This window comes from Sinohyriopsis cumingii, chromosome 5, assembly GCF_028554795.1.
Source record: "Sinohyriopsis cumingii isolate HCF-2022 chromosome 5, ASM2855479v2, whole genome shotgun sequence".
Lineage (NCBI taxonomy): Eukaryota > Metazoa > Mollusca > Bivalvia > Unionida > Unionidae > Sinohyriopsis > Sinohyriopsis cumingii.
The window spans coordinates 51,972,672-51,999,120 of NC_142965.1; the positions used below are offsets into that span (position 1 = coordinate 51,972,672).

At 34.6% G+C, this 26,449-nt stretch overlaps 1 protein-coding gene across 1 annotated transcript in view; it reads right to left on the reverse strand.

Moving 5' to 3' along the window:
• Positions 1-26,449, reverse strand: part of LOC149799160 (A disintegrin and metalloproteinase with thrombospondin motifs 4-like) — a 126,948-nt gene that overhangs the window by 100,195 nt on the left and 304 nt on the right. Inside the window, exons 2-4 of the mRNA XM_089958320.1 lie at positions 12,158-12,300; positions 5,609-5,675; positions 1,762-1,831 (exon numbers count right to left, since the gene is read on the reverse strand). Coding sequence (XP_089814446.1) covers positions 1,762-1,831; positions 5,609-5,675; positions 12,158-12,229 — 209 coding nt within the window. The 5' untranslated portion in view covers positions 12,230-12,300. The remainder of the gene's footprint in view (positions 1-1,761; positions 1,832-5,608; positions 5,676-12,157; positions 12,301-26,449) is intronic.

Sequence of the window (26,449 nt, forward strand, 5' to 3'; positions counted from 1 at the left end):
TTTTGCTGTCGAGACACGGCAGGTAAGCTCTATGGTTCAGTGCTCCATGATTAGAATGTGCATTATACCTGCTCCACGTCACACTTTTCCTTCGGTTAACACGGTTCCTTTCGTTGTCATGATGGGACATTAATCTATTGCATCTTGGGTAAAGTTAAAAGCCAGCTTGTCGTCATTGTGTTACACTGTAATGTTCAGTATGTCAACATTTTACTTGTGTAAATACTTAAAATCTTTAATTGCAAAGAGAACATTTATCGTTGGAAAGACACTGTTAAGAATGTTCACTTGTATAACATTGACATGCACATAAAAACACCGAAGTGGAATCTAAGACATGACAATTGTAATATCATACCCACACAAATGTAATATCATACCCACACAAATGTAATATCATTCCCCCACAAACTCAGTCTTAAATATTGGCGGATCTAAAGTTACAGTATAGAATGATCATTCTGAACGCATAGAAAATGCAAAACAGAACAATACAAAATAGAATATACAGCACATAACTAATTGAAAATGCAAATAGAAAAAAATGCTGATAGACGATATAGTATACTGTAATAGAAAAGACATATAATTAAAATACATCCATGAGTTAAGGCGATAAAAGCACATGCTAGTTTCAGATACTATGCATGACTTCTCTATGCGACATTTTTAAAAAAAATCGATAATATATAATTCGCTGGTGGCCAGTGGTGGATCAGTTTTATTTCTGGTTTGGTTAATGGAGAAAGGGGGAGGCAATTGCTTGCTGTGATATTCCAGCTGTGAGGAAGAAAACAGACAAATAAGTCGAAGAAGTTCAGTGACATGCAGATATGGACCGAATATGTTTCATCTCATTTTGCACTCCGGCTCTTGCTATGCGATATAAACAGAAAAATATCCTGGTATTGTTAAAATGTAACATGTAAAGTGACATACAAAGCTGTTTCTAATTGAAACAGTTGGATGCCCCATCACAACATTCTTGTAAATATCTCTCATTGCGTCTGAAGTGGAAACAATTGATCATTTTACTGCAAAACAACACCAAAATGGTCGATAATTGCATTTTCATTTCCTGGGATCACAGAAGTCAATTTCCTGTCAATGTCACGAAGTTTATGTAGCCATATTTACATTATCTTGTTGTATTTTTTGTTGAATTTCTGATCACCGTGAATAATAATATGTCATTATAAAGTCGTCGCTAGTTTTTAAATATAAAGAAATGGTTACATTTTCTTTTTAGGATTATCCTAATGACTTTATCATGACATCCATGGCACTGATTTGCAACTGGGTGATCCTATTGTAATAGTATCATGACATACATGGCACTGATTTGCAACTGGGTGATCCTATTGTAATAGTATCATGACATACATGGCACTGATTTGTAACTGGGTGATCCTATTGTAATAGTATCATGACATACATGGCACTGATTTGCAACTGGGTGATCCTATTGTAATAGTATCATGACATACATGGCACACATTTGAAACTGTGTGATCCTATTGTAATAGTATCATGACATACATGGCACGCATTTGAAACTGGGTGATCCTATTGTAATAGTATCATGACATACATGGCACTGATTTGTAACTGGGTGATCCTGTTGTAATATTATCATGACATACATGACACGCATTTGAAACTGTGTGATCCTATGGTAATATTCTCCAGAGAAGTCAACTTAAAGTAATGGAGACATATGTCTCTCTCCCTCTCTCTTTCTCTAAAATATGTTCTTCTCACCCGCTTCGTGCTACTGAACTATTCCGTTCTACGTCTTCTTCTAGCATAGATATATCAAACTCATGATGTTCTGAAATTCAAAGAAAATAAATCGATATATATATATATATATATATATATATATATATATATATATATATATATGTGTGTGTGTGTGTGTGTGTGTGTGTGTGTGTGTGTGTAGTCATAAAGCGTTATAGACACAAACTGTTTAGCAAATAATCTCTTGCACAATTAGAAAATATTTTTAAAGTAAATGTTAAACATGCCTCTCATTATTCAGAAAAATAATGACCCCAAATATATTCTCGTATAAGAATTATATCTTTCTGCATGTTTAGACATTTGTAACCTGATGCAGTTTTGGAAATTAACCTTAAAAAGCATAATTATAATAAAGAGTAGTAGTTTGTAAGCCACTTTCTGTACCTCGACAAATTTTGTTTGTAAATTAAAAAGTAACCTAGGAAAACTAGAGTACATGGCGCAAAGCTCTCTTCTTTACTACTTTCCTTTACTCAACTGCTAAACAAACATAAATTAAACTGACAATGAATTCTAAAATATGCCATCTCTGAAATGCTCAACATAAAATTTATAATACGACGTTTGGCATAGCAAAGTTCACGAACACTAATTCTTCATTCAAAATATTATGCGTGGCCTAGTGATGTTGGCGTTGCCTTTGTTGTTATCATCAGAAAAATTTGATGCCAACAACGGTAAATAAAAATTATTTGGGACATAATTCTATCTCATTGAACATTTTAAAGCTATCCAGAAAATATGTCAAAGTGTTTAGTTTTTCAACATATTGCAAAAATTCCTGGATAACTGAGCAAGTACTTTCCCCATGAATTGGTATCTATAAACAAATCGAATAGTTCTTTTTCAGAAAGTTTCTTATGATCGTTTTCAATCCAATGCGCAACAAAATCATTGCTGAATGAAATATATTTCTCTCCGTTGTTAGGGACGATAGATATTTTATTTGCTCTTTTGTTTAGAAACTCCTTAACAAATAGTGGAATGAATTTTTTTTAATATTTGAAGGGGGTAGGTACTATAAGGTCTCTTTTTGGCCAAAACATTTTTTTAAAATGTAGTTGATCTGAGATAAATAAAGAAACATTTTAATAACATTTTAGAAACTTAAAATTGTGATTGATTTTTGAAAATTATTTAGATATGATATATGCACGTGCTCATATGGTCACATTTGACTATGAAGTAGCCATTTAGGGCTAGAATTCGATCTACTTTTGAAAACATTCCAGTGATCGACACACAACAACCAGCTTCATATTTTAGCGAATATAAAGGTATACGTTAGCAGCCTAATTCTACGTGTAGAATATCGGTTTGGTTGTCGCATTTGGACATTGTGAAAAACAAAAAGGAAATTAAGTCCGTCAGCGTCCATTGATATCTGGCATCGCTATAACGATGTCAAGTATTAACTACATCTAAACTGGAATTGATTTAGGTACAGTGAGCACATCAAATGATTTAGGTATAAAACAGATACATTCTTAGGAAATGGCCAGCGTTGTATAAAAGGAATATGTCACAGACAAGACTTTTCCACAACATAATTAAGGATTGCACGGACACCTTTGCTACATTATTTAAGATTATGTCATCAAAGGTTAAGTGAAAGGTTGGATTAGCGACGATTTTGGCAACCAAATTAGAAATAAATTCAGGGGATAGAAACAGCATTTGTTAAGGTTATCCTACAATGTCCATTTTGTCATATGTGAAACACCGAAAAGAAATTTCAAAGGTTTGTTTTCCTAAAAGGTGGTATGTTCATCGAAAATCCCATATTTTGCCATATTTCTGCACTTTTTAAGACCTCAAAAATACCAGCACAGTCTATATCAAGTCTTTTCACAGGAGATACAGTTTTATACAGCTATCTAACAAAAATGCAAATTGCATACGTGTTCTTCTTTGCGCTCCTCCTTAACAAACGAATAAATATAAGAAACTGTTCTTCGGTCACTCCTTATGTTCGTTGCCATATGGGCCTAAAACATTAAATACACGGAGGGGCGCCTGCAAAATTGTTTTCAAGAGGGGTGCAAACGTGCAATGGTCAAATATTAAGTTTTATATTTGTAGACCAAAACATGTCTGGAGATTAAATTGGGGTAGAGGGGCTTGTAGCCACCCACCCTTGCCTATATGTGCAGGTGCCCATGACTACACAGTGTCCCCCTAAAACCTTGTTCCTCCCTATTCTATCAAAATAAATGACAGTCGATGTCAACTGTTATTCGTGTTCTTTCTTTCCTTTATCTGATTTCCTTTTCATTTTTGACTTTAAATAGTATTGTAAAACCTTGGTATTTATATATAAAAAATGTTGACACCTTTGTTGCTATAATTTGTCATTTATTTGCTAAAATATTTAACGTTCAAAACCACTTGATTCTTATTGTATGTTTTTTAATAATCTAGAACAACTTAACATTTATAAAGGGATAATTTTGTCATCAATTTCTTATATTTGCTGATTAATTCTTCTTGTCTATTTTGTTTACTTGAACTTTTATTTTAAAAAGATAAATTCCTTGCCTTCTAACAATTAATAAATACACTAATATGTATACAGCAAAATTCATAACATTTGTTGAATCTTTATTCTTTGTGTGACAAATATTTGATATTTTAACGGTGAAAAGTTTGAGTTCCTTTTTCGTGTCTTTTTACAATATAGAAAATTTTGATAACTGTACAGATGAGAGGATTTGTACTTAGTCGCATGAATTTGCTGATTATGCATTTTCATTTTAATGCATCACACTATTTTAATGCTGTTAATTCACGGTGGTTAATTTCACTTTTGTCTGCCCATTATCTCCTCGTGTATATTTGATGCGTCAACGTACATTAACATGATTTTCGATCGTCCCTGTCATTAAAGCTATAACCCAAGCCTAATCGAAGAACAGGCGACTAGAATACAACAACCAATCAAACCAAAAATAACACTTTATTCAATCGGACCTGAAAAACAGTATGTACCAAAAACTTGAAACGCTTAGTTTAATACATGAATGAAATTGAAGTACAACATCAACTGCTCTTATCACGAAGCAATCAACGCAGATTTTATCGTATCAAACAATTATGTTGTTAAACAAATTTTCGGATTTCAAAATTGGACCACCTTAAAAGTAGTAACCTTTAAAGCCTTAGTTAAGCTAATAATGCCGGCATGATTTTACTCAGTTAATCAGGGACTATTTGGTTAGTTCTGGTTTGTTGACAAACACATTTCTGCTACATATATTTTCAATGCACCAAAGGTGAATGTATTGTTGCGAATTATTTAGAATACGAGTAGTACATTCATGCACAAGCACGAGGACTTTTGTATGCCATAAATGATATTTGGAATTAGAATATGAATCGAAAATAGAGATGACATATTTCAGGCAACCCTTGTATTTTCATTGATCTACTTGCTTAAATCTGGGAACATAATAAGTATTTTGTCAGTTTAAATATGTTTCTGAGCATCTTTCAAGTTTATTATTCACTGCCTTTTTATTAGGTCACTTTCGAAATTGAAAAATAAATCGATCAACGTAAAAGTAAACGCCCAGAAAAGTCTTCATTACTCTACTGTACACAAGTTGCTTTAGTTTCAATAGCGTCTCATATTCCAGCAATGAAACGTAATGATAAATATAAATGTGCATGTATAACGTTGCCTAATAAACAACTGCAGAAAATATTCAAAATTCTGAAGTTATATTAATATATTTACTATCTAACATCTAACAGGCCAAAACTCCCCTCCCCTCCCTCCCCATAAAAAAACGATTTATTTTACCTTTTGTCAGTTGACGTACATCTATAAAATCTTGCAGTAGGGAATTATTCTGAATAAAGTCATTTTCCTGTAACAGAAAAGAACAATATTAGGACATAATTATATAGGGTCAGAAGTTATGCATGTATTAAATAATATGATGGAAATATATATATATATATATATATATATATATATATATATATATATATATATATATATATATATATATATATATATATATATTAGAAAAATAGACAGGAATTCAAAATAACTAACAGCTACAAGGAAACTAAGTTATAGACATCAATAATCTCATGTCTTGCACATTATAGGTCCAAAATACATTTTTTGCAGTTTGCAAATTGAAATTGAAATGAACCACTAAAATAGCAATCACAATAATAGCATCTATCAGTATTACTACTAATACTACTACTACTACTAATAATAATAATAATAATAATAATAGCAATAATTTACGTTGTGATTTAATGCCATCCTTTCTAGGTGGCGTAGATACATATTTGTCGTGAGCAAGGCTTTGGCTCACTTTGTTTAGAGCTAAAAATAATCACGTAATTTATGCTCACTTGTCTCTAAAATGTTTTGTTTGTTACTTTGTAAATATACTACTATTGATAGTCATAAAAATGTATTTGTATATTTAGGGAAAGGACCTACATGAGATACTAAAGTTGTATGCAATCTTATATTGTTCAACACTAAGACAGTGCAATGTTTAAAGCATACAAAATATTCTACCACTGTTTTGATTGAGTATACTAAAGACAGTAATCAATTTAAGTTAATTGAGTATACTAAAACAGTAATCAATTGAAGTTGACTGAGTATACTAAAACAGTAATCAATTTAAATTGACTGAGTATAGTAAAGACAGTAATCACTTTAAGTTGACTGAGTATACTAAAGACAGCAATCACTTTAAAGGAGACTAGAAATCAAAATTTTCCTTTTACGTATGTAATTCTCTACAGATTTTAATTCGACTGCAATGTTTATAAATGAAATATCGTAAGCGGGTAGTGATTATATTGCGTGGAAGATACCACGATTCCGTAAATTGCCGAGTTTTTCCGAGTTTTAATGAGACGACAGATCACGTGGTACCGTGACGCTATACCAGCGAGTCCTCGAATACAAACATAAACATTGGCGAGCGAGGCAGACAGGAGACCACATTTGGGTTGCACATTCAAAAGTTGAATCTGCAGTCTGATATAATAGTTTATGTACTGTACTGATAAGTACTAAAAGAAATTTGTTAGGCACAGGCCCCGGGCTGGTGACTTAAATAAACTAAAGTCCTGAATGAAATTCCACAAGCCCGGACAGTTCATACATGTCAACTCTCAAGCCGGGAGAAAAACCTCCCGATTTTGGGGGTATTTCCTCATCTACATCCCGATCTCGTAATATCTCTCAATTTTGCGCAGCGAAGTCCCGATTATTACATTATGTCTGTCAATTTTCATTTGTCAGAAGAAAAAACCCAACCCCAAACCATTTTTAAATATAACGTATGCAATCCACAGTCTAAACTGCCACACTGCTGACATCGTAGCGATATGACTGAAAAATTGTTAAAGCTACGTTAAAAATTCAAATCACACGCACACACGTCTAAACCCGGCACTGGACGAAATAATTAATATCATACAACAGTTTTTTTTTTCTTTCTTTTTTCTTCTTCAGTAAATAGAACGTGAAGATTAAACATTATTCAAGTAAATTTCAGATTTTTTAAACAACTACAACAGTACTATAGTAAAAAAAAATAATTAAAAGAATAAAATTGTCACCAATTAGCTTAAATGAATGATCACGTTGAAATTTTCTCTGCAAACAAAATCGCATCTCCATTTCCGCCAAAGAAACTCGGCCAGTTAACACCTGACATTCCTCTACCGTATATGAAAAGTTTAATTACCATGAGTAAATTACAAGGAATAAAACAAAATATACCATGCAGTATATGTGGCCCTAAAGAACTAATTCTGAATAAATATTTTAATCAGCAAACAGTGTTACATGCATTAAGACTTAAACCTAAGAACATAAGATGGGGCATAAAACTTGAGAAAAACAGTTGCCAGATGTACGGTAACTTGTGACTGCAGATTTGAACTGTTAAAATGAAGTCCATGGCATCGTAAGTAACAACAAAATAGGCATCGTTTATTTGGTAATCAATTGCTGGTGCTTACACATACACACACTGTCGAACATGGTTTCTTGGAAGTATGTCCGAAGGGCAGTCCTTTTCACAATATCAATGTAAGGATAAGGATTCTGTTCATTAGTCACACAGGCTTTATTGTTTGCGTACTTAAATCAAAACTTTAGCTATTTTGCAATTTAGCCAGAACTGACCAGAGTATGCAAAAGGGGCTTGTCATGGGTAAATAATAAGGCGTATCACAGCGAGAAAAGGCACGTCAAATGGGCGGTCGCACATTGGGGCAAGCGGGGGGGGGGGTCAATAGTCCCTCCCCCGTTCTATTGTCAGACAGTTAATGTGAAACTTTGACCTTTTTTTAATCGCTCCTTTTTAAACTGCCCAAGGAATAGTTTTATATCAGTTCCAATTAATACAGATTACCGTTTATGCATACTACATGTATACAATGCATTTTTTTTAATTTAATTTTTATAAGATTACTGAAAATTGTGTTTTCTTGAAACACGACAGGTTTAGAATCTTATTTTTAGCAAAGCTTCGATTTGATTAAAATCAAATCTAAATTTCACCTACGACAGTAGTGATTTGATTTAGATTGTGCCGTGTTAAGGCATGTATGTCAACATCTTGAAAATACATTTACTCATTTCACCAGCGCGATCACAGTTTCCTCAGGCAAACACTTTTTGTTTCGACAAGCCTGACGGGCACCTCACTTTGAATACAGGATGGGCCGGAACTAAAACCAGAAGGGGCCCAGGGTGTCGGGCTATCAGATTTGTTTTTAGCACTGCTGTTTTAGATAAAAGATATGTGGATTGATTGTTGCATTTTGTGGTCACTTACTCGTCCTTCTGCCCATTTTCGTAACTCACACGTTTAACGCTTTTCCCAGGATTTAAAATGTTCAAAGGTATGTCTGGAACAGCGCCAACTTTTAGTCTAGGCCTAGCATTTGCGTATCTTTGAGCTGCTATTTTTTCATGATCCCTCTCGTAACATTCCTTTGAGAAATGTAACGTGCACATAGTGCTGTATGGTGTTGCTTTGAAATCGACTCGTTTGTAATAATGTACCCATTCTTTCATGATGCCTTTATCTTTCGGAAAAGAAAAAAAAATATGTTCACAGGCTTTTCTTAATGTTCTATTACACCCGTAAGCAACGCAAAACGGTATTGTCTTTTACTCTGGCAACTCCCACTTGGGTTGCTGGAGTCGCTACTATGACGTCACATCCCGAAAGTAACCGAACAGGCGCGGAAATTTTGCATACGAGGTCACGGAAATTCAGCTCCTAGAAGATAGGCCAATATTTAAATATTGGCATTACAGTCGCAGATGATACTTCAGAATAAGGTTTTCTGCTATAGTACTTTTATTATTATTCTATATTTCCATTGGTTTCTGGTCTCCTTTAAGTTGACTGAGTATACTAAAGACAGTAATCAATTTAAGTTGACTGAGTATACTAAAACAGTAATCAATTTAAGTTGACTGAGTATACTAAAGACAGTAATCACTTTAAGTTGACTGAGTATACTAAAAACAGTAATCAATTTAAGTTGACTGAGTATACAAAAAACAGTAATCAATTTAAGTTGACTGAGTATACTAAAGACAGCAATAAATTTCAGTTGACTGAGTATACTAAAGACAGTAATCACTTTAAGTTGACTGAGTATACTAAAGACAGTAATCACTTTAAGTTGACTGAGTATACTAAAACAGTAATCAATTTAAATTGACTGATTATACTAAAACAGTAATCAATTTAAGTTGACTGAGTATACTAAAGACAGTAATCACTTTAAGTTGATTGAGTATACTAAAGACAGCAATAAATTTCAGTTGACTGAGTATACTAAAGACAGTAGTCACTTTAAGTTGATTGAGTATAATAAATACAGTAATCACTTTAAGTAATGCCAACATTCGTGGTCTCTAACCTTTATATAAGATGACGAGTCTAAAAATACAATTTTAAAATTATCGTAATTTTCCCAAAATATAGAATACCTCTAATGGAGAGCTTTTGTGATTATTCCAAAAATACATTTATTTCGATGTCAACAATTGCTTAAAGGATGATATCAAGATGTATGGTAGACATTTGTTTTTACTGTATACCAATGATATCAAAAACCAAGATATAATTAGAACTGTTCACTGACATATATCAACATTGATTTATCCGTGGTGGAATTGTGTTATGTATATTTGATTTAATTTATATTTGATTTAAATTAATTGTTTGTAAGTTTTAGAGCTTTTATGTTCAATTTCATTACATGTCAAACGAATGTAGTTTTGTTTACGAGGAAATCGATATTTTTTCAGAAACAGTTTGATTTTGACTCTTCGGTTGTACAGCTGACCTAGTTCCCTATCTTGATTTCAGAAATCACTTGGACAAGCAAACAATTTTTTTAAAAAAAATCTTATTCTTAGAGTAAAATGATTGGAATTTGTAAAGGTGATACTGCGACTACGTGCTTATAGAGATATTTCTCAGTTGGGCTTCTAAACACTGGGACGTAAAGGTGTTTCTTTTTTTGTGTCATTTTGGGAATTACATTTTTGTGTTTATGCGAATTATTTGGATTCTAAATGATAATTATTTTTCCTGGAAAAAATTTGACTGCTCATACATAATTACTTCAAAAACCTGATTGTTGTTTGTGAATAACACAGAACTGTATACACAACATCACAATAATAGCTACAGTATAGCTACAGTATATGTCATCGCTTTCCATCTTGGATTCCTCGTCGGGACTCGAATTTGAATTCATTAGAACATTTCATTATTAGGTCTTCTAAACTTTAGTTCGTGGATTATTCTTTGATTTTTTTTTTTATTTGATTCTTAAAACCTATGTTCTTATTTTTCATTTTTACAATATTTTTCCAGGGAAATAAATTATTTGTTAATTTTTTCAAAGTTTTTTTTCTCACCCTTTCTCTTGTTACTGTTTATTGGATCCTAAACAAGTAACTTATATAAGAGTAGTGAAAATGAGTCACTTTTCTTGCACATATAAATGATTTTCATGCAAATATCAACTGTTAAAACAAATGAAATATTTGTATGACTTAAGATGAAGTTCAGATCAGAAGGTTGTAATTTTAAACAATTTATTTTTTTCTGTTACGTTTTGTAAATATATTGTTTTATTTGAAAATTAGTATGTCGATATCGAAACTATAATTTTTCAGTAGTTCGATATTAATTGCTAAATCTTGTTTTGACATCAGCATCGGAAAATCCAGATTATGACTCAACACATCTCGGAATGATTATTTGTTATGATGTTGACAACTTCGCGTGATCTAGCAATCAAACTCTCATTTCTGTGATAAAATAAACATGAATCGAGTGGGTGGAAAAACTGCGTATTTTCACCCGCGACAACGTTGTCCACCCACCAGACGAAAGATATCCATCATTTAATCGGAGCAAGCAATTTTTATTTCCTAACTCAGTAACAGATGGCATTTACAAAATGAAAACTAGACAATAAAAAAATTATAAAGAAAAAATATGCAGCTTGTGAAATTAGAATCTGGTACCCCTGCAAGTTAGGAGACAGTGCTTACCACTATTTAAACAAGTGATCAACTAGCGGTTCAGATTTCTTGGTTATTTTTGTTGTTTTCTATGCTAGGGCGTGAATTACTGGATTTTCCATGAGAAATGAGTTTGATAATTCATTGGAGGCGTGTATAGGAATGCTTTGTTTTTATTGTCAATTTTTGCAGTTATAAGGCTTTATATCGATTTGTATCTTGCACGTTATATACAGTATCAGCGTCACAATCATGAATTTCACGGAATACATTAGGCTGTCCCGTCAACTAAAAATATCATTTCATTAACGCCATTAATAATTTTACTTTGTTTTCCAAATTACAATTACACATTTTTTCGCGGGTTTAGCAAGGTTTTGGTTTGAAATTTGTAAGATTTGAAGGGACTACCTAATCCTCAGCTTGACTGTAGCTGTGTCAGGTAAATGCTTTCGAATACTATAGGTGGGTACGATTTATAAAGAATCGATAGTTTGCTGTTTACAATAGTCTGCATAGCCAACACTTGCATCTAAGATGTAATGTCACGTGGTTTTCTTTTAATGAATACATCTGTGTTAGGTTTTAAAGTAATAAATTCATTACATGTTAGTTTTGTTGATGTTTAAGAACTTTATGCCCGTACTGAACCCAATTCACGGCTCAGGTAACATTATGTACACCATCATAAACTAATATGTAACTATCAGTATTCCCCATTTTCTCCAACATGTTGCTTTCTATCTCGTTCAAAAGTACTTTGAAATATTTAATTCAATGAAAAATGAAAATACTTACCAAAGATACGGCGATATGGCATGTGAGTAGAACGATAGTTGACCATATGACGATTCTCTCCCAAGACAACATTTTTCTTGACTATTGCTAAGTAATCTGCGAAGCAGTCAGCTGTTGTTTGATCACGGACACTTGAACCAGAACTGAAAAGAAAAGAACACCCGAGTAAGAAATATAACACTTTTTATTTTCAATACGCATGCAAACATTTGCCCTTTCCCATTTAGAGACAGGTAGAGAATATTAGGGTTTTTTTTTTTACAGATATATAGAGGATATTTTAGTTTCCTATATTAATACCGGATATATTTCACCGTGTAGTACCAAAAAGTGTCAAATTTTAACGAGTTGCATAGCTACGAGTTAAGATATAATTGTGGTACCTCAAGATGAAATATATTCGGTATTAAAGAAGAAAAATAAAAAATATGTCTTTTTATTATAAACTAGAAATATTGGAAGTTTGGAAGAATCAACTTACTCTTCGGCCCAACACACTCACCCCACCCTTTTTATGAATTCACCTCTCTTTCATAGGCTGGCCACATAAAGAAAGCGGTAGGATTGGGTTTATCTAATCTGTCGCAGTAAATTACATTTTTGTCATATTGAAAATCGCTTGACCCTATCTGAAAACAATCAAATCCGATTTAGCACTTCATCATGGCGGGTTTGTCGTGATTGTAGTCAAGGAAAAAAGGGAAATAGATTCAAAGAGACGCAGACAGCGTCTGGTCAGATTTGTTTATTATATGATTAAATCATGGCTGGATATTTATCGATGTGTAAATTTATCAAATCATTCACAAAGTAAATAAAGGCCGAAGGACTTTATGTTAACTTTGTGAGTAAATAGGTAACAATATACACATCGATTACTACCTAAATGATAATTTAATCCTTATAATTCCATTATAATTTATTTCTGTCAACATATCAGCATGTTTCATTAACAAAGAGTTCACTTTTCGGTAGCTCGAAGTTATATTTTACCAACCTCTTCACTGCGATAGAATACATAGCCCCATCTTCGTTAGCCAATAGTGGTCGATTTTTATGTAGTAATATTGGGTAGAGTGTCAGAGTGGATCATGGCAGTTATCTAAGGAGCTTAGTATGATCATCTTATTTTCATTTAAATGAAAATTGTTGATGCTATTTATGCCAGGTTATTCGTATTTTCAACATTACGCTTGCGTATGGCAGTTGTTGTTATAGCATTGTTTGTTCTTGCTTTCTGTGCATTTCGATCTTTCAAAGCAAACTAGCATCCATGTTCAGTAAGACCCTTTGCTCGTCAAATTACCCTGATCTCTAATAACAATCCCTGAAATATGTTATCCAAGCGAAATGCAATAACTTCTGAAGACTGGCTTCTTAAGCCTGTGATATGCCTTCTTCGGTAAAAGGGGCGAGTGTTGGAGTGCATGAAACTATGTGCAATTGCATTGTTTTAAATTATAATGGACGGTTTTAATATGGGGGTTTTCAATTTTGATCGGAAATCACTGAGTGGGTGGGTGAGGGTTTATTGTTGTTCTTATTATGGTCTAAGGCGTTGATATAGATAAAACTTCAAAAAGAATATACAGGAAACAGGAAATCAAAAGTATTCCGCAGAATGTATTGATGTGTAAATAATTCCAGATCAGTATCACGTTACCATTTGCATCCAATCAAAACTCTAGAAAACGAGGTCAAATAATAAAAATGGGAATTATCAGAGATTAAAGAAGACCAGAAACCAATGGAAAGATACAATAATAATAAAAGTACTATAGCAGAAAACCTTATTCTGAAGTATCTTCTGCGACCGTAATGCCAGTATTTAAATATTGGCATATCTTCTAGGAGCTGAATTTCCGTGACCTCGTATGCAAACTTTCCGCGCCTATTCGGTTACTTTCGGGATGTGACGTCATAGTAGCGACTCTAGCATCCCAAGTGGGAGTTGCCAGAGTAAAAAGCAATACCGTTTTGCGTTGTTTACGGGTGTAATAGCACATTAATAAAAGCCTGTGGACAAAATTTTATTTTTCCTTCCCAAAAGATAAAGGCACAAAGAAAGTATGGATACATTACTTCAAGCGAGTCGATTTCAAAGCAACACCATAAAGCACTCTGTGCTCATTACATTTCTCAAAGAAATGTTACGAGAGGGATCCTGAAAAATTGGCAGCTCTAGGATACGCAAATGCTAGGCCTAGACTAAAAGTTGGCGCTGTTCCAGACATACCGTTGGATATTTTAAATCCTGGGAAAAGTGTTAAACGTGTGAGTTAAGAAAATAGACAGAAGGTCGAGTAAGTGACCACAAAGTGCAACAATCAATTCACAGATCTTTTATCTAGACCAGCAGTGTTAAAAGAAATCTGATAGCCCGACAACCGGGGCCCCTCTGATTTTAGTTCGGGCCCATCCTGTATTCAATGTTAGGTGTCCGTCAGGCTTGTCGAAATAAAAATTGTTTGCCTGAAGAAACTTTGATCGCGCTGGTGAAATGAGCAAATGTATTTTCAAGATGTTGACATAAATGCCTTAACATGGCACAATCTAATCAAATCGCCACAGTCCTAGGTGAAATTGAGATCTGATTTTAATCAAATGGGAGCTTTGCCATAAATAAAATTCTAAACATGTCGTGTTTCGAGAAAACACAATTTTCAGTAATCTTAAAAAAAAATTACAAATTAAAAAAACAAAAACTTTCAGTCTATGCCTGTTACATGTAGTATGTATAATTGGTAATCTATAATGACTGGAACTGATGTAAAACTATCCCATGGACAGTTTAAATAGCAGCGATTAAAAGAAAAGAGGTCAAAGTTTCACATTAACTAGCTGACAATAGAAATTGCGAAATAGCTGAAGTTTTGATTTAAGTACACAAACAATAAAGCCAGTATGACAAATTGACAGTTAATCCTCATCCTTGTATTTATCGTGTGAAAACGACTGCCCTTCGGACATACTTCAAAGAAACCATGTTCGACAGTGTGTGTATGTAAGCACCAGCAATTGATTGCCAGATACACGATGCCTATCTTGTTCTAACTTACGATGCCTTGGACTTCATTTTAACAGTTCAAATCTGCAGTCACAAGTTACCGTACATGTGGCAACTTTTTTTCCCACGTTTTATGCCCCACCTTATTTCCTTAGGTTTAAATCTTAATGCATGTAACACTGTTTACTGAATAAAATATTTAATCTGAATTAGTTCTTTAGGGGCACATATACTGCATGGTATATTTTGTTTTATTCCTACGTTTAATTTAATAATGGAGATTAAACTTTATATATATGGTAGAGGAATATCAGGTGTTAACTGGCCGAGTTTTTTTTGCCGGATGTGGAGATGCGATTTTGTTTGCAGTGAAAATTTCATAGTATCCACAGTGATCATTCATTTAAGCTAATTGGTGACAATTTTATTAATTTCTTATCTGAAATTTACGTGAATAATGTTTAATCTTAATTGAGAGGCCCCTTCAGACTGTGAGGCTCTAAGCTGTAGCTTGTTTAACTTAAGCCTAAATCCGGCACTGATTTCATCACTACAATATTCACAAGTGACAAAATAGAATATGGCATCTGTGGATTGCATACGTTATATCTATTTATGCATGGTTTTTGAAAATTGACAGACATGATGTAATAATCGTGACTTTTTTGCGAAAAACTGGGAGATATTACGAGATCGGGAAGTAGCTGAGGAAATACCCCCAAATTCGGGAGATTTTTCTCACGGCTTGAGAGTTGACAGGTATGAACTGTCCGGGCTTGTGGAATTTCAGTCAGGGCTTGAGTTTATTTAAGTCACCAGCCCAGGGCCTGTGCCTGAAAAAATAATTATTTGAGCACTGACCAGTACAGTACATAAACTATTATACCAGACAGTAGATTCAACTTTTGCAAATCAAATCTGGTCTCCTCCTGTCTGTCTCGCTCGTCATGTTTATGTTTGTATTCGAGGACTGGCTAGTATTGCGTCACGGGACCACGTGATCTGTCGTCTCATCAAAACTCGGAAAAACTCGGCAATTTACGGAATCGTGGTATCTTCCACGCAATATAATCACTACCCGCTTACGATATTTAATTTATAAACATTAGAGTCGAATTAAAATCTGTAGAGAATTACACACGTAAAAGGAAAAGCTTGATTTCTGGTCTCTGAAATATAAGACAGTTTCTTTCCATTTCTTCTAGCTGACACAGTAATGTTTTTTGTTGCTGCAGGTACAACTTTGTAGGCACACTCAATCAAGCGTTGCATGGCATAATGGGAAGTCTTATAATTTTACATATGAAAATATATATAGATATATTGTCACATGTTAAAGTTTAAGGATGTATTTTCCACATTTGAAGAGATAGGAACGAAATAAATATGAAAATTATTTCCCCAAAAGCCTGTAAATTTCACACTAAATTGCGTAATAAAATGAAAAATCTAACGAGATGTGGTAACTCTGTCTTGTCATGATTGGCGTGACAATAAAAATATCTCTATATTTCACACTTAAGTGCGTAATAAAATGAAAAAAATTCTAACGAGAGATGTGGAAACTCGGTCATGTCACGATAGGCGTGACAACAAAATTGTTTCAGCTTCACAATTTATTTATCTACGCAAAAAGAAGTAGATTTTCTTTCTATGCTCTATTTTTATGGTCAAATACCGTTGATGTAGAGGGATTTTTGTCTTTATTTTGTGCCAATGCGATTAACAGCTGCATTACTACATTGACATAAAGTTTCGAAATGTACAATAATTTTACGATAGTGAATTTTTTAGGAAAAAGCTCGAACATATAATGCTTCAAACTGTATTTCATCAAATTAATGACTTTTTTGTAAAGATTTTTCTCTTTGATACAGTGAACATTGTTGTGGTGTTGATACTGCAGAAACGTCATAGAGCGAGGATATTTGACAGATTATACAGCGTAACATCATATAGCGAGGATATTTGACAAATTATACAGCGTAACATCATATAGCGAGGATATTTGACAGATTATACAGCGTAACATCATATAGCGAGGATATCTGACAGATTATACAGCGTAACATCATATAGCGAGGATATTTGACAGATTATACAGCGTAACATCATATAGCGAGGATATTTGACAGATTATACAGCGTAACATCATATAGCGAGGATATTTGACAAATTATACAGCGTAACATCATATAGCGAGGATATTTGACAGATTATACAGCGTAACATCATATAGCGAGGATATCTGACAGATTATACAGCGTAACATCATATAGCGAGGATATTTGACAGATTATACAGCATAAAATCATCAAACAGAAGATTTTAATGATTCTAAGTTATTTTCGGTTTATCGTTTTGTTTATTTCCGCATTCAGTTGTGTTTGATATGGCCTTGCTAATTTGCAATTGAGTTCGGTAAGGTGGCGCTCACCAGATAATATGTACTTTTGAGAGAGTGACGTATGTAAGGTGAAGTAGTTCGCATTTAAAACATGCACAGTGGAGAGAATGTTTGCATACCTCTATGCTACATTAATGTAATGTGGATGATATTTCTTTTGGATATTGTACTTTTGGAAATTTTACATGATTTAAGCACACTGCAAACTAAAATGACTGCTCCCTTGTGTTAAAAAATCAGTCTGAATTAGTCTAAAATACACTATACATAGCAGCTATTAAAATAGGGAAAATGAATTTTGCCAGACTAGACAATACCAGCTTCTGAAAGTGCAATGAATGAATTACCAAATATATAAAATGTAAAAAAAGTTATCGGCTCTTTTTTATACAATTTACCTCTGAAGTTCAGGAAGTGAAAATGACCAAGTAGAGCTAGCACTTTTTTGAAAGGTGCACATTTGAAGTAAGGCCAAGCTGTATACTCTATAACACATAGTACACCCATCAATCATGCACTAAAATAAAGGGAATTAAAGGTTCTTTACATTATATCTAAGATATACAAGGTTTTTTTTTAAATAGCCAGTATAACCAGTGAGGAAAGCCGGGGACATTCTTTTTCTTTAAAATCCTAACCCTATGCAAAATGCGAAACTGTATAGCGCCACCTTAAACAAAATAAAAAAATGTTTGCAATTATTTTTTTTTTATTTTCATATAATTATGTATGATGTTCTGAATAAACTGGTAGATTCATATTGATGTTAAGCATGAAAATAAGCTAATTATGATCATTTTTCTCTTGCTTACATAGTTTGCCATGAGGTACGTTTGTGTGAGTAGTGACCTTAATTATGGGGAAATTAGAAGACTTAGAATATAGGAATAGAGTCAACTTAAATTTAAAACTGTTGCAATAAGTGACAGAAATATATGGTGAAAATGTTTCTTTTCATTTATTTGCAATGAAATAAAAAAATAAATGAAGAGAAAGTGAATTCGCTTCTTCCATATTAAACAATAGGCAAATATTTTACACTTTGACCTTTGACCTTTATGAAGCTGATGAGTTACCTCCCTTTTCTAATTGTAAAATTCATTGTTGATATCTCAGAAATAATTCTGGCTAGTTTCATGTTCCTGTCATTCAGCATAACATTGGTTGCTATGTTTACAAAATGTAATGTGCATTCTTAAAATAGCTCACTTCCAACATGGGGGGGGGGGGGCTGGACTTGTTAGAGACTCTGACACTCATAAATACTGTTCTGTGGGGAAAAAGGCAGGAGAATTATTCATAAGGATTGTTTTGATGCTTGCGACTTAAATGTTTCAGCCATATAAACATAATTAAATCATACAAAAATAATACCTACATCTTCTTTATGGTGGCGCTCACCAGATAATATGTACTTTTGAGAGAGTGACGTATGTAAGGTGAAGTAGTTCGCATTTAAAACATGCACAGTGGAGAGAATGTTTGCATACCTCTATGCTACATTAATGTAATGTGGATGATATTTCTTTTGGATATTGTACTTTTGGAAATTTTACATGATTTAAGCACACTGCAAACTAAAATGACTGCTCCCTTGTGTTAAAAAATCAGTCTGAATTAGTCTAAAATACACTATACATAGCAGCTATTAAAATAGGGAAAATGAATTTTGCCAGACTAGACAATACCAGCTTCTGAAAGTGCAATGAATGAATTACCAAATATATAAAATGTAAAAAAAGTTATCGGCTCTTTTTTATACAATTTACCTCTGAAGTTCAGGAAGTGAAAATGACCAAGTAGAGCTAGCACTTTTTTGAAAGGTGCACATTTGAAGTAAGGCCAAGCTGTATACTCTATAACACATAGTACACCCATCAATCATGCACTAAAATAAAGGGAATTAAAGGTTCTTTGCATTATATCTAAGATATACAAGGTTTTTTTTTTAAATAGCCAGTATAACCAGTGAGGAAAGCCGGGGACATTCTTTTTCTTTAAAATCCTAACCCTATGCAAAATGCGAAACTGTATAGCGCCACCATAAAGGCTTGCGTGAACTTTCTTGTCCTCTATTAACGCCTCTGGAGATCCGTCGCAATGAAACTCTCGTGGACCAGGGTCCGAAGTCAGAGCTAAACGCCTTTTACTTGTCAGACATTTTTAAGCAAAACGTCAGGATCGAATCGATCACTTATCATTACCTGTGAAGAAAAAAACCCCACACAAATAAATGGATACCTGGGAACTTTATTACCTTTCGAACCACAGTTCGTACACTGCTTCTTGGAATCCTGTCGTCTGTGCTAAAGATGAACTCCCTTATCGCAAACCTCAAGACCATCAAGCTTATGTGATCAACACGGACGACAGTCATCTCCCAGGAACCCACTGGGTAGCCGTCTACTTTCCTCAAGAAGGATGTGTGGAATATTTCGAATCGTATGGATTGTCCCCTTTGGAAGACGATATCATCGACTTTATGAGAAGAAATGCTCAGACCACCCGATTCAATAATGTGAAATTACAAGGCACAGATTCCTTGGTGTGCGGACAATATTGTGTGTATTTTCTGCATCATCGCAGCCTGGGTTATTCCTTAGAACATTTAGTGACTCATTTTGATCCTCGTTCTTCTTCTAGAAACGATGTGAAAGTAGACCGATGGTTTTGTGACCATTATGTTTATCTTTTGTCTCAAGCTAGGAAACGTAGTGTCCATCAATGGCCTAATGACCTCCAACAGTGGAAATAACAATTTCATTCACAACGTTGTCAGCCCTGTCCAAAATAATGTGTTAGTTGAAAAAAATGTTTGTGATTTGAAAAAAATGTTTGATGTTATAATGTTTGATTCTTGTCAAAAATGTTGAAGTTGTTTGTTAATGTTAAGTGATTTTGAATAAAAAATGTTTTGAAGAAAAATAGCCTTTGTGGTTTGTTTTGCTATAGGACTCTTGATTCATGCTCTTTAACTTCTTACTATCCCTCTCATGACACTCATTGAACGTTCCGACTCGAAAACCGTATAGGGATGTTTTCCTTCACGTCCGCTCTTTGACTTTAAAGCCGGGTTAGACTCCAGTCTAACCATCCATTGTCGACTCATCCTCCTACGAAGATGTGCTCCATACTAGCTAAGCTAAACGAAGCCTACGTGAATTTGCATAGGGTCAGACACAGTCTGATACCGATGCCAGAAGAGATAGAGAATGTGAGAATGTTAAAAGTCACTGAAGACCTGATAGAAGAGCTCTTCAGAGAAGAAATTAACAGGGAGAAAGAAGAATGGACAGAGAAGTACTGACTTCAGAAACAGCAGAGAGAGCAGCAACAGCAGCAGCAGCAACAACCTGAACCTGACAGAGGCTTTGTCGATTGTCGTATCGATACCAAAGAGTTCTTCTCTTTCCGAAGAAGCAGACCTTATCCTGGGAGAAAGCCTATCGTCAAAGGATGCCGCCATCTTAGAACCTAAAATTGATGGCAATAGCAAACAAAAAAACAGCCCTTTTCAGGGCTACCCCAACCTCTAGAAAAGAAATAACAACAGATTGCCTATAGTAAGTTAAAAAATTAGAAGCGCGTGTATAAGCACATGAATTATTTTTTCTTAGTTAAAAATGTTTGTGTGTCATTGTAAGGGCTCACGTACGTTTGTGTGGATAGTAGGTTATAATAATGTTTTTTGTTGTTTGAAGTGTGGGAATAGTAGATTTGGGTTTGATTTGACTGTTTTACGTATGTGGATAGTACAAATTGAAAACTAATCGTCAGTTGGGCTACCCATCATCGACCTGTTAACAGCAAGACAATGAATACAAGGATTGTGAAACTTATAGAACTCCAGATGCACCTGGAATATGCCAGGCGTATAGTGAATGAGCTGGCTGCAGAGGCCATAGTCGAAGAGGGAAGGATAAAGAAGGAAGAGGAGGAGAGAAGACAGAGAGAAGAGAAGGAAAAGAAAATAGGAGAGAGGATTTCTTACAAAATACCAGAGACAGAGGATTGGGGTGCTGAAGCCAATCATCCTCCCTCTGCGCTCCCAGTCAAAAGAGTGAAAGGAGATTGGAGTAGAAGATGTCTGTGTGGTGCCAGGCCTGGAAGGGGCCATCATTAACCAGGTGCCCTGGAGTTCAAAACAAACAGCCCTTTTCAGGGCTACCCAAACCTTTAGAAAAGAAATAGTAATCAATTTGCCAACGTGTGTATGTAGAGTAGTGTGAATATAAACACTGACTCTTTTTTCCTAGTGTGAGTGTATGTGTTTGTGTTTGTAAGCACTCACGTACATTTGTGTGAATAGTAGATTATTGGGTTTTGTAAGCGCTTAAGTTGGTTTGTGTGGATAGTAGATTTGGGTTTCATTTTAATGCTTTGCGTGTGTGGATAGTAGATTTTGGGTTTGGTTATTGCTGCTTCACGTATGTGGATAGTAGATAATATGAAATGAGAAAAGTAGGGGATGTTTGTCTTCACGTCCGCGCGTTTTAAGTGATGATCTAGGTAATATAAGATTTGGGCCTTAGGGGGATGTTTTCCTTCACGTCCGCGCTTTTAGTATAAGAACCCACAGTGTTTGTCGTTCGCACCATTCTAAGGAATAAAGACAAGGAAGATGGTGGCTGTAACAGAATTGTTTAACCAGTTGAAGGATATTTGGTATTGGATGGTGGATGGAGCCTATGTAGTGGAAAGGACTGAACGTGAATGGAAGCATGAAGTTACCAGGGATTTTGCCAGAAGGCAAGTGACAAACCTGAAATTAGCTATGGATCTGGTGAAAGAGATGATAGAAGAAGAAGTAAAAAGACTAAGAGGCTTTATAGATCCAGAGTATCTAAAGATTGGTCACTTGAAAGAAGCCATGGATAATGTGCTAGAAGTAAGGTGTTTTTTGGAAGACATAATGGAATGGACAGAGTGGTCATTTGTCTAAAAAGGCCTGGACCAGCTTAAGAAATCGGAAGAACTAATGAGAAAAGTAATGGAGGAAGAAGTAAAGAAAATAAAGGAGAAATGGAGTAAAGAAAGAAAGAATAAGGAAAATTTAGAGAAAAAGGAAGAGTTTGAGAGGCTCAGTCAGAATTGGATCAAAGTCCAGGAAAAGTTCAGAGCATTGGGCCATCCAGACTGGATGCCAGAGGAGAAGAAGAAGAAGAAAGGAATGATGGAAAAAGTGAGAACTTGGTCGAAGAAGTGGAGGAAATAAAAGAAGAAGAAGAAGATGATGAACCAAAGGCCCTTTCCAGGGCCACTCATAGGTCTCGAAAAGATCTTGACTTTCATTGCCTACCCATCTTTTTATTTTTATTTTTTTTTTTTAAAAAAATAGAGACCCCTCCCTGTTTCAATCTTCCCCTGTTCCATTTCCATAGACCCATCAGGTCGGGACCGTATTAAAATAGGGTCCCGACCCTGTTCCATTTTCCCTTGAGACTAAACAGTTCCATGTTAAATTCCCTTTGAGGCTAAACAGTCCCAAAAATTTTTTCCCATGTTAAATTCCCTTGAGGCTAAACAGTCCCAGGGGTTTCCGTAATGTTAAATTTTCCATTGAGGCTAAACGGTCCCAGGGTGGTTTGTAATGCTAATTCCCCTTGAGGCTGAATCGTCCCACATTACTAATAAGAACACATAATTAGAAACCGCCCTACATTTTAGACATTGCATTGTTTTCAGATAGGGTCAAATAGTGTACAAAATGATAAAGAATATAAATTACTGCGACAGATTATAGTATAAGTCACACGGGTCATGTAGGCATTCAACACCGATTATTTCAGTAATGGGTGTCATTTTTTTAGAATTTGATTCTACATACCTTTAAGTGTCAAGTATTCACTTCATTTGGATTCGTACCATCTATATTCCTTTAGAATGTCATTATTTAGACTCCCCGAGAGGTGCATACGGCAATGTCAATGTTAAAGTACGTAGACATTTTTGGACGAAATGAAACTTAGGGTGTGATCAGGGGCGGATTAAGGCTCACTGGTGCCCTAAGCACTGACAAATCTTGGTGCCCGCCTCCTTTCCACGTACACCTGGGAAGATAACCCTAGGGTGCACCATGATCAAGAAACAGAACATTATGATCAATGTGCACTAGTTTTATCAATTTTTTTTTTACAAATCTTCATTCGTTTTTTTTTTCTTTTCACCCTTTTCTCAACTTTGTGGTGCCCTAAGCACGTGCTTAGTCTGCTTAATGGTTAATACGCCCCTGGGTGTGATCCACTACAATCCGAACTGAATATAGCGTGCTGTGATGTCACAATGAAAGCTACGCATATTGATAAACAAACTCATACTAAACTCGAGTTTGATAATTCCACTCGACGCGCTCTTATTTTGACCCAAGTTTAGTACATGGCCACCATTGTAATAGTCCATAGATATAGATAATTTTCCTCTGGAAGTTTTTTGTTGATAGTTCGGGCGCAGGACATTCAATAATCAGGATTGAATAGACTTTCGTTAAAGACAATTAGCGTTAAATTTAAAAGAACAATGTATATTAAATTTAAAATGAGTAAATGCGCATATATGACCATGAGACTTGTACTATAAGTCAAGACAATCCGAACGCTTTTTTAAGTCACATGTACATATATGACAAAACTATGAAAGTTAGGTGAGTTTAGGAAAGGGCATGGGGTGAGCTTGTTTTGCCGACGAGTAAGTTTAATCTTCTAAACTTCTATTCTAGAGCAAGTTTGGCGTATAATAAAGAGGTAAGTTTCTTTTCTACGTTAATACCGGCAATAATTCATTTTGTTTTACCATAAAGTACAGATTTTATTATATATTTGTTGGCACCACAAGATGAAATATATCGTCAACATATGTTTTTGGTACCACACAATGACATATATCCGGTATCAACGTGGGTAAAGAAAATATCCTCCATTTATTTTATGCTAGGCCGTGACTTACTGGATTCTCTGAAACAAATGATCTTGATATTTCTCTTCAGTGAAAAAATTAATTAGTTTTCATTGGCCATCAATAGACACGGATAGCATTTTGACCAAGAAATTTTAAGTTACTATTAAACGCTTACGTAGTTAATCGGTAAGCATTTCTGCCACAGTTAAAGACGAATCAGTTTCAAATCCAACATGGTGTAAATAAATTTTTTTCTTAATGTGCTATTTTGCTTTGAACTGGATAGACGAATTTAGTTACCGTTTATTTTTTCTGTGCGAATATTAACAAAACATTGCAGATAATAAACTGTAGTTAGTTGACATCGTGCTGAGTTAAATAAGAAATCTGATAATTCAGTATTTTATATACAATGCTGTCGGGCATTTCTGCGCACACAAGGTTTCCGTCTCCAATATTGAAGCAAAACGCATACCGACCTCGACCGATTGACGAAAATAAAATACTGCAATACTTACCATTTGATAAGAGGCAACTGTCACCAGAATATTCCCTTCAAAATACTATTAATTTTGTACACACGGGATACCACCTCCGTGTTTTCGTGACTCGCGATATGTCGGCCTATTCTGTACACAGCCTTGAAAAGATGTAATGTTTATCCATCGGGCTATAGAAATTAAATACTTTACTTTGGACTGTTTCTGTCAGCAGTTCAGTCGAGTAATTAGGTCAGGTCTGTTGCTAGGTTTGCAAAATTCAACGTAACAATGCCAATAAGTTGCAAAAGATATTAAGCAAACTAAACCGATCTTGTCATAAACTAGTAAAGTTCAACATTTTATAAAAAAGCTATTATGTGGAAGGGAAACAACAATGAATATGATGTAATGTGTTTACAAAGTCTTGGTTTTGGGGGAAAATATCTAAAGGATTTAGAAACATACTATACGCTGGGTAATTTCTTGTGGGACAACTTCTTGCAAAATTTGGAAGATGGATAAAGATGCAGAATTTGTTAGGGTATGCATTTCAATCTTTTAAATAATGTTTTGATTTGCATGATTTTAAAAGATTCACAGTAAATGGGATTTTATGGCTTACAGGTACAAGAAGGTCATGAGTGGGTTTTCATGTTGACATTTAGAAAGCACATTTTCATATGCATTTGGATTCGAAATTTTGTATATTTTTGTACACTTTATGAATATCACTTTTCTTAATTAAAGTACGATCGTTCTTTCTTGATACAAAATTGATTTTTTACCCAAAATAACACGTGATCCAATGTTTACAGAAATGACGTATCGTTGCGCAGAATCGGCCGACATGGTGGGTATATTGCTATAGTTCGTCCTACACTGCATTGTGAATTTTATCCTGTCTGTAATTCGGCGTCATTGTATGTAACACGTTCGTTTTAAATACTTTTAGCTACATTTAATAACGCTGGCCTGAATATTTACTGGCAATATACTATCCGTTCTTCACTTGTTTCAGGCAAATATCTTCTCTTTAATCTATTATAGATCACGGAATACATTTAGTATATTCGAACTTGATAATTTCGGCTTCTTCTAGTCCGAGTTTCCTCTTACCCTTGCCACCCCATTTTTTGATATTTGGACATTTATTTTGGGGTGTAGGGTCAGAGCGCATTCCCTATCGAAAAGTTGGAATTCGCCGACACCATTTTGTGTCGGCATGAGGTAGCCGCTTTCTAGCCGACCCAGCACACTTGAACGACCTTGAAAAATATCAAAAAATGGGATGGCAAGGGTCAGAGGAAACTCGGACTAGGCTTCCTCCTGCTACTTCTATCACTAATGTGCGTGTTTTAATGGGAACATGAATGATATTGAATATATACAAAAAGAAAAGAAAAAGAAACAAACAAAGTGAAATAAAATCATTGGTGGCTGTTTGCATACATAAATAGCACAACTAGCCGGAAACAGGGTTAAAGAAGAAAATAAGAGATGAG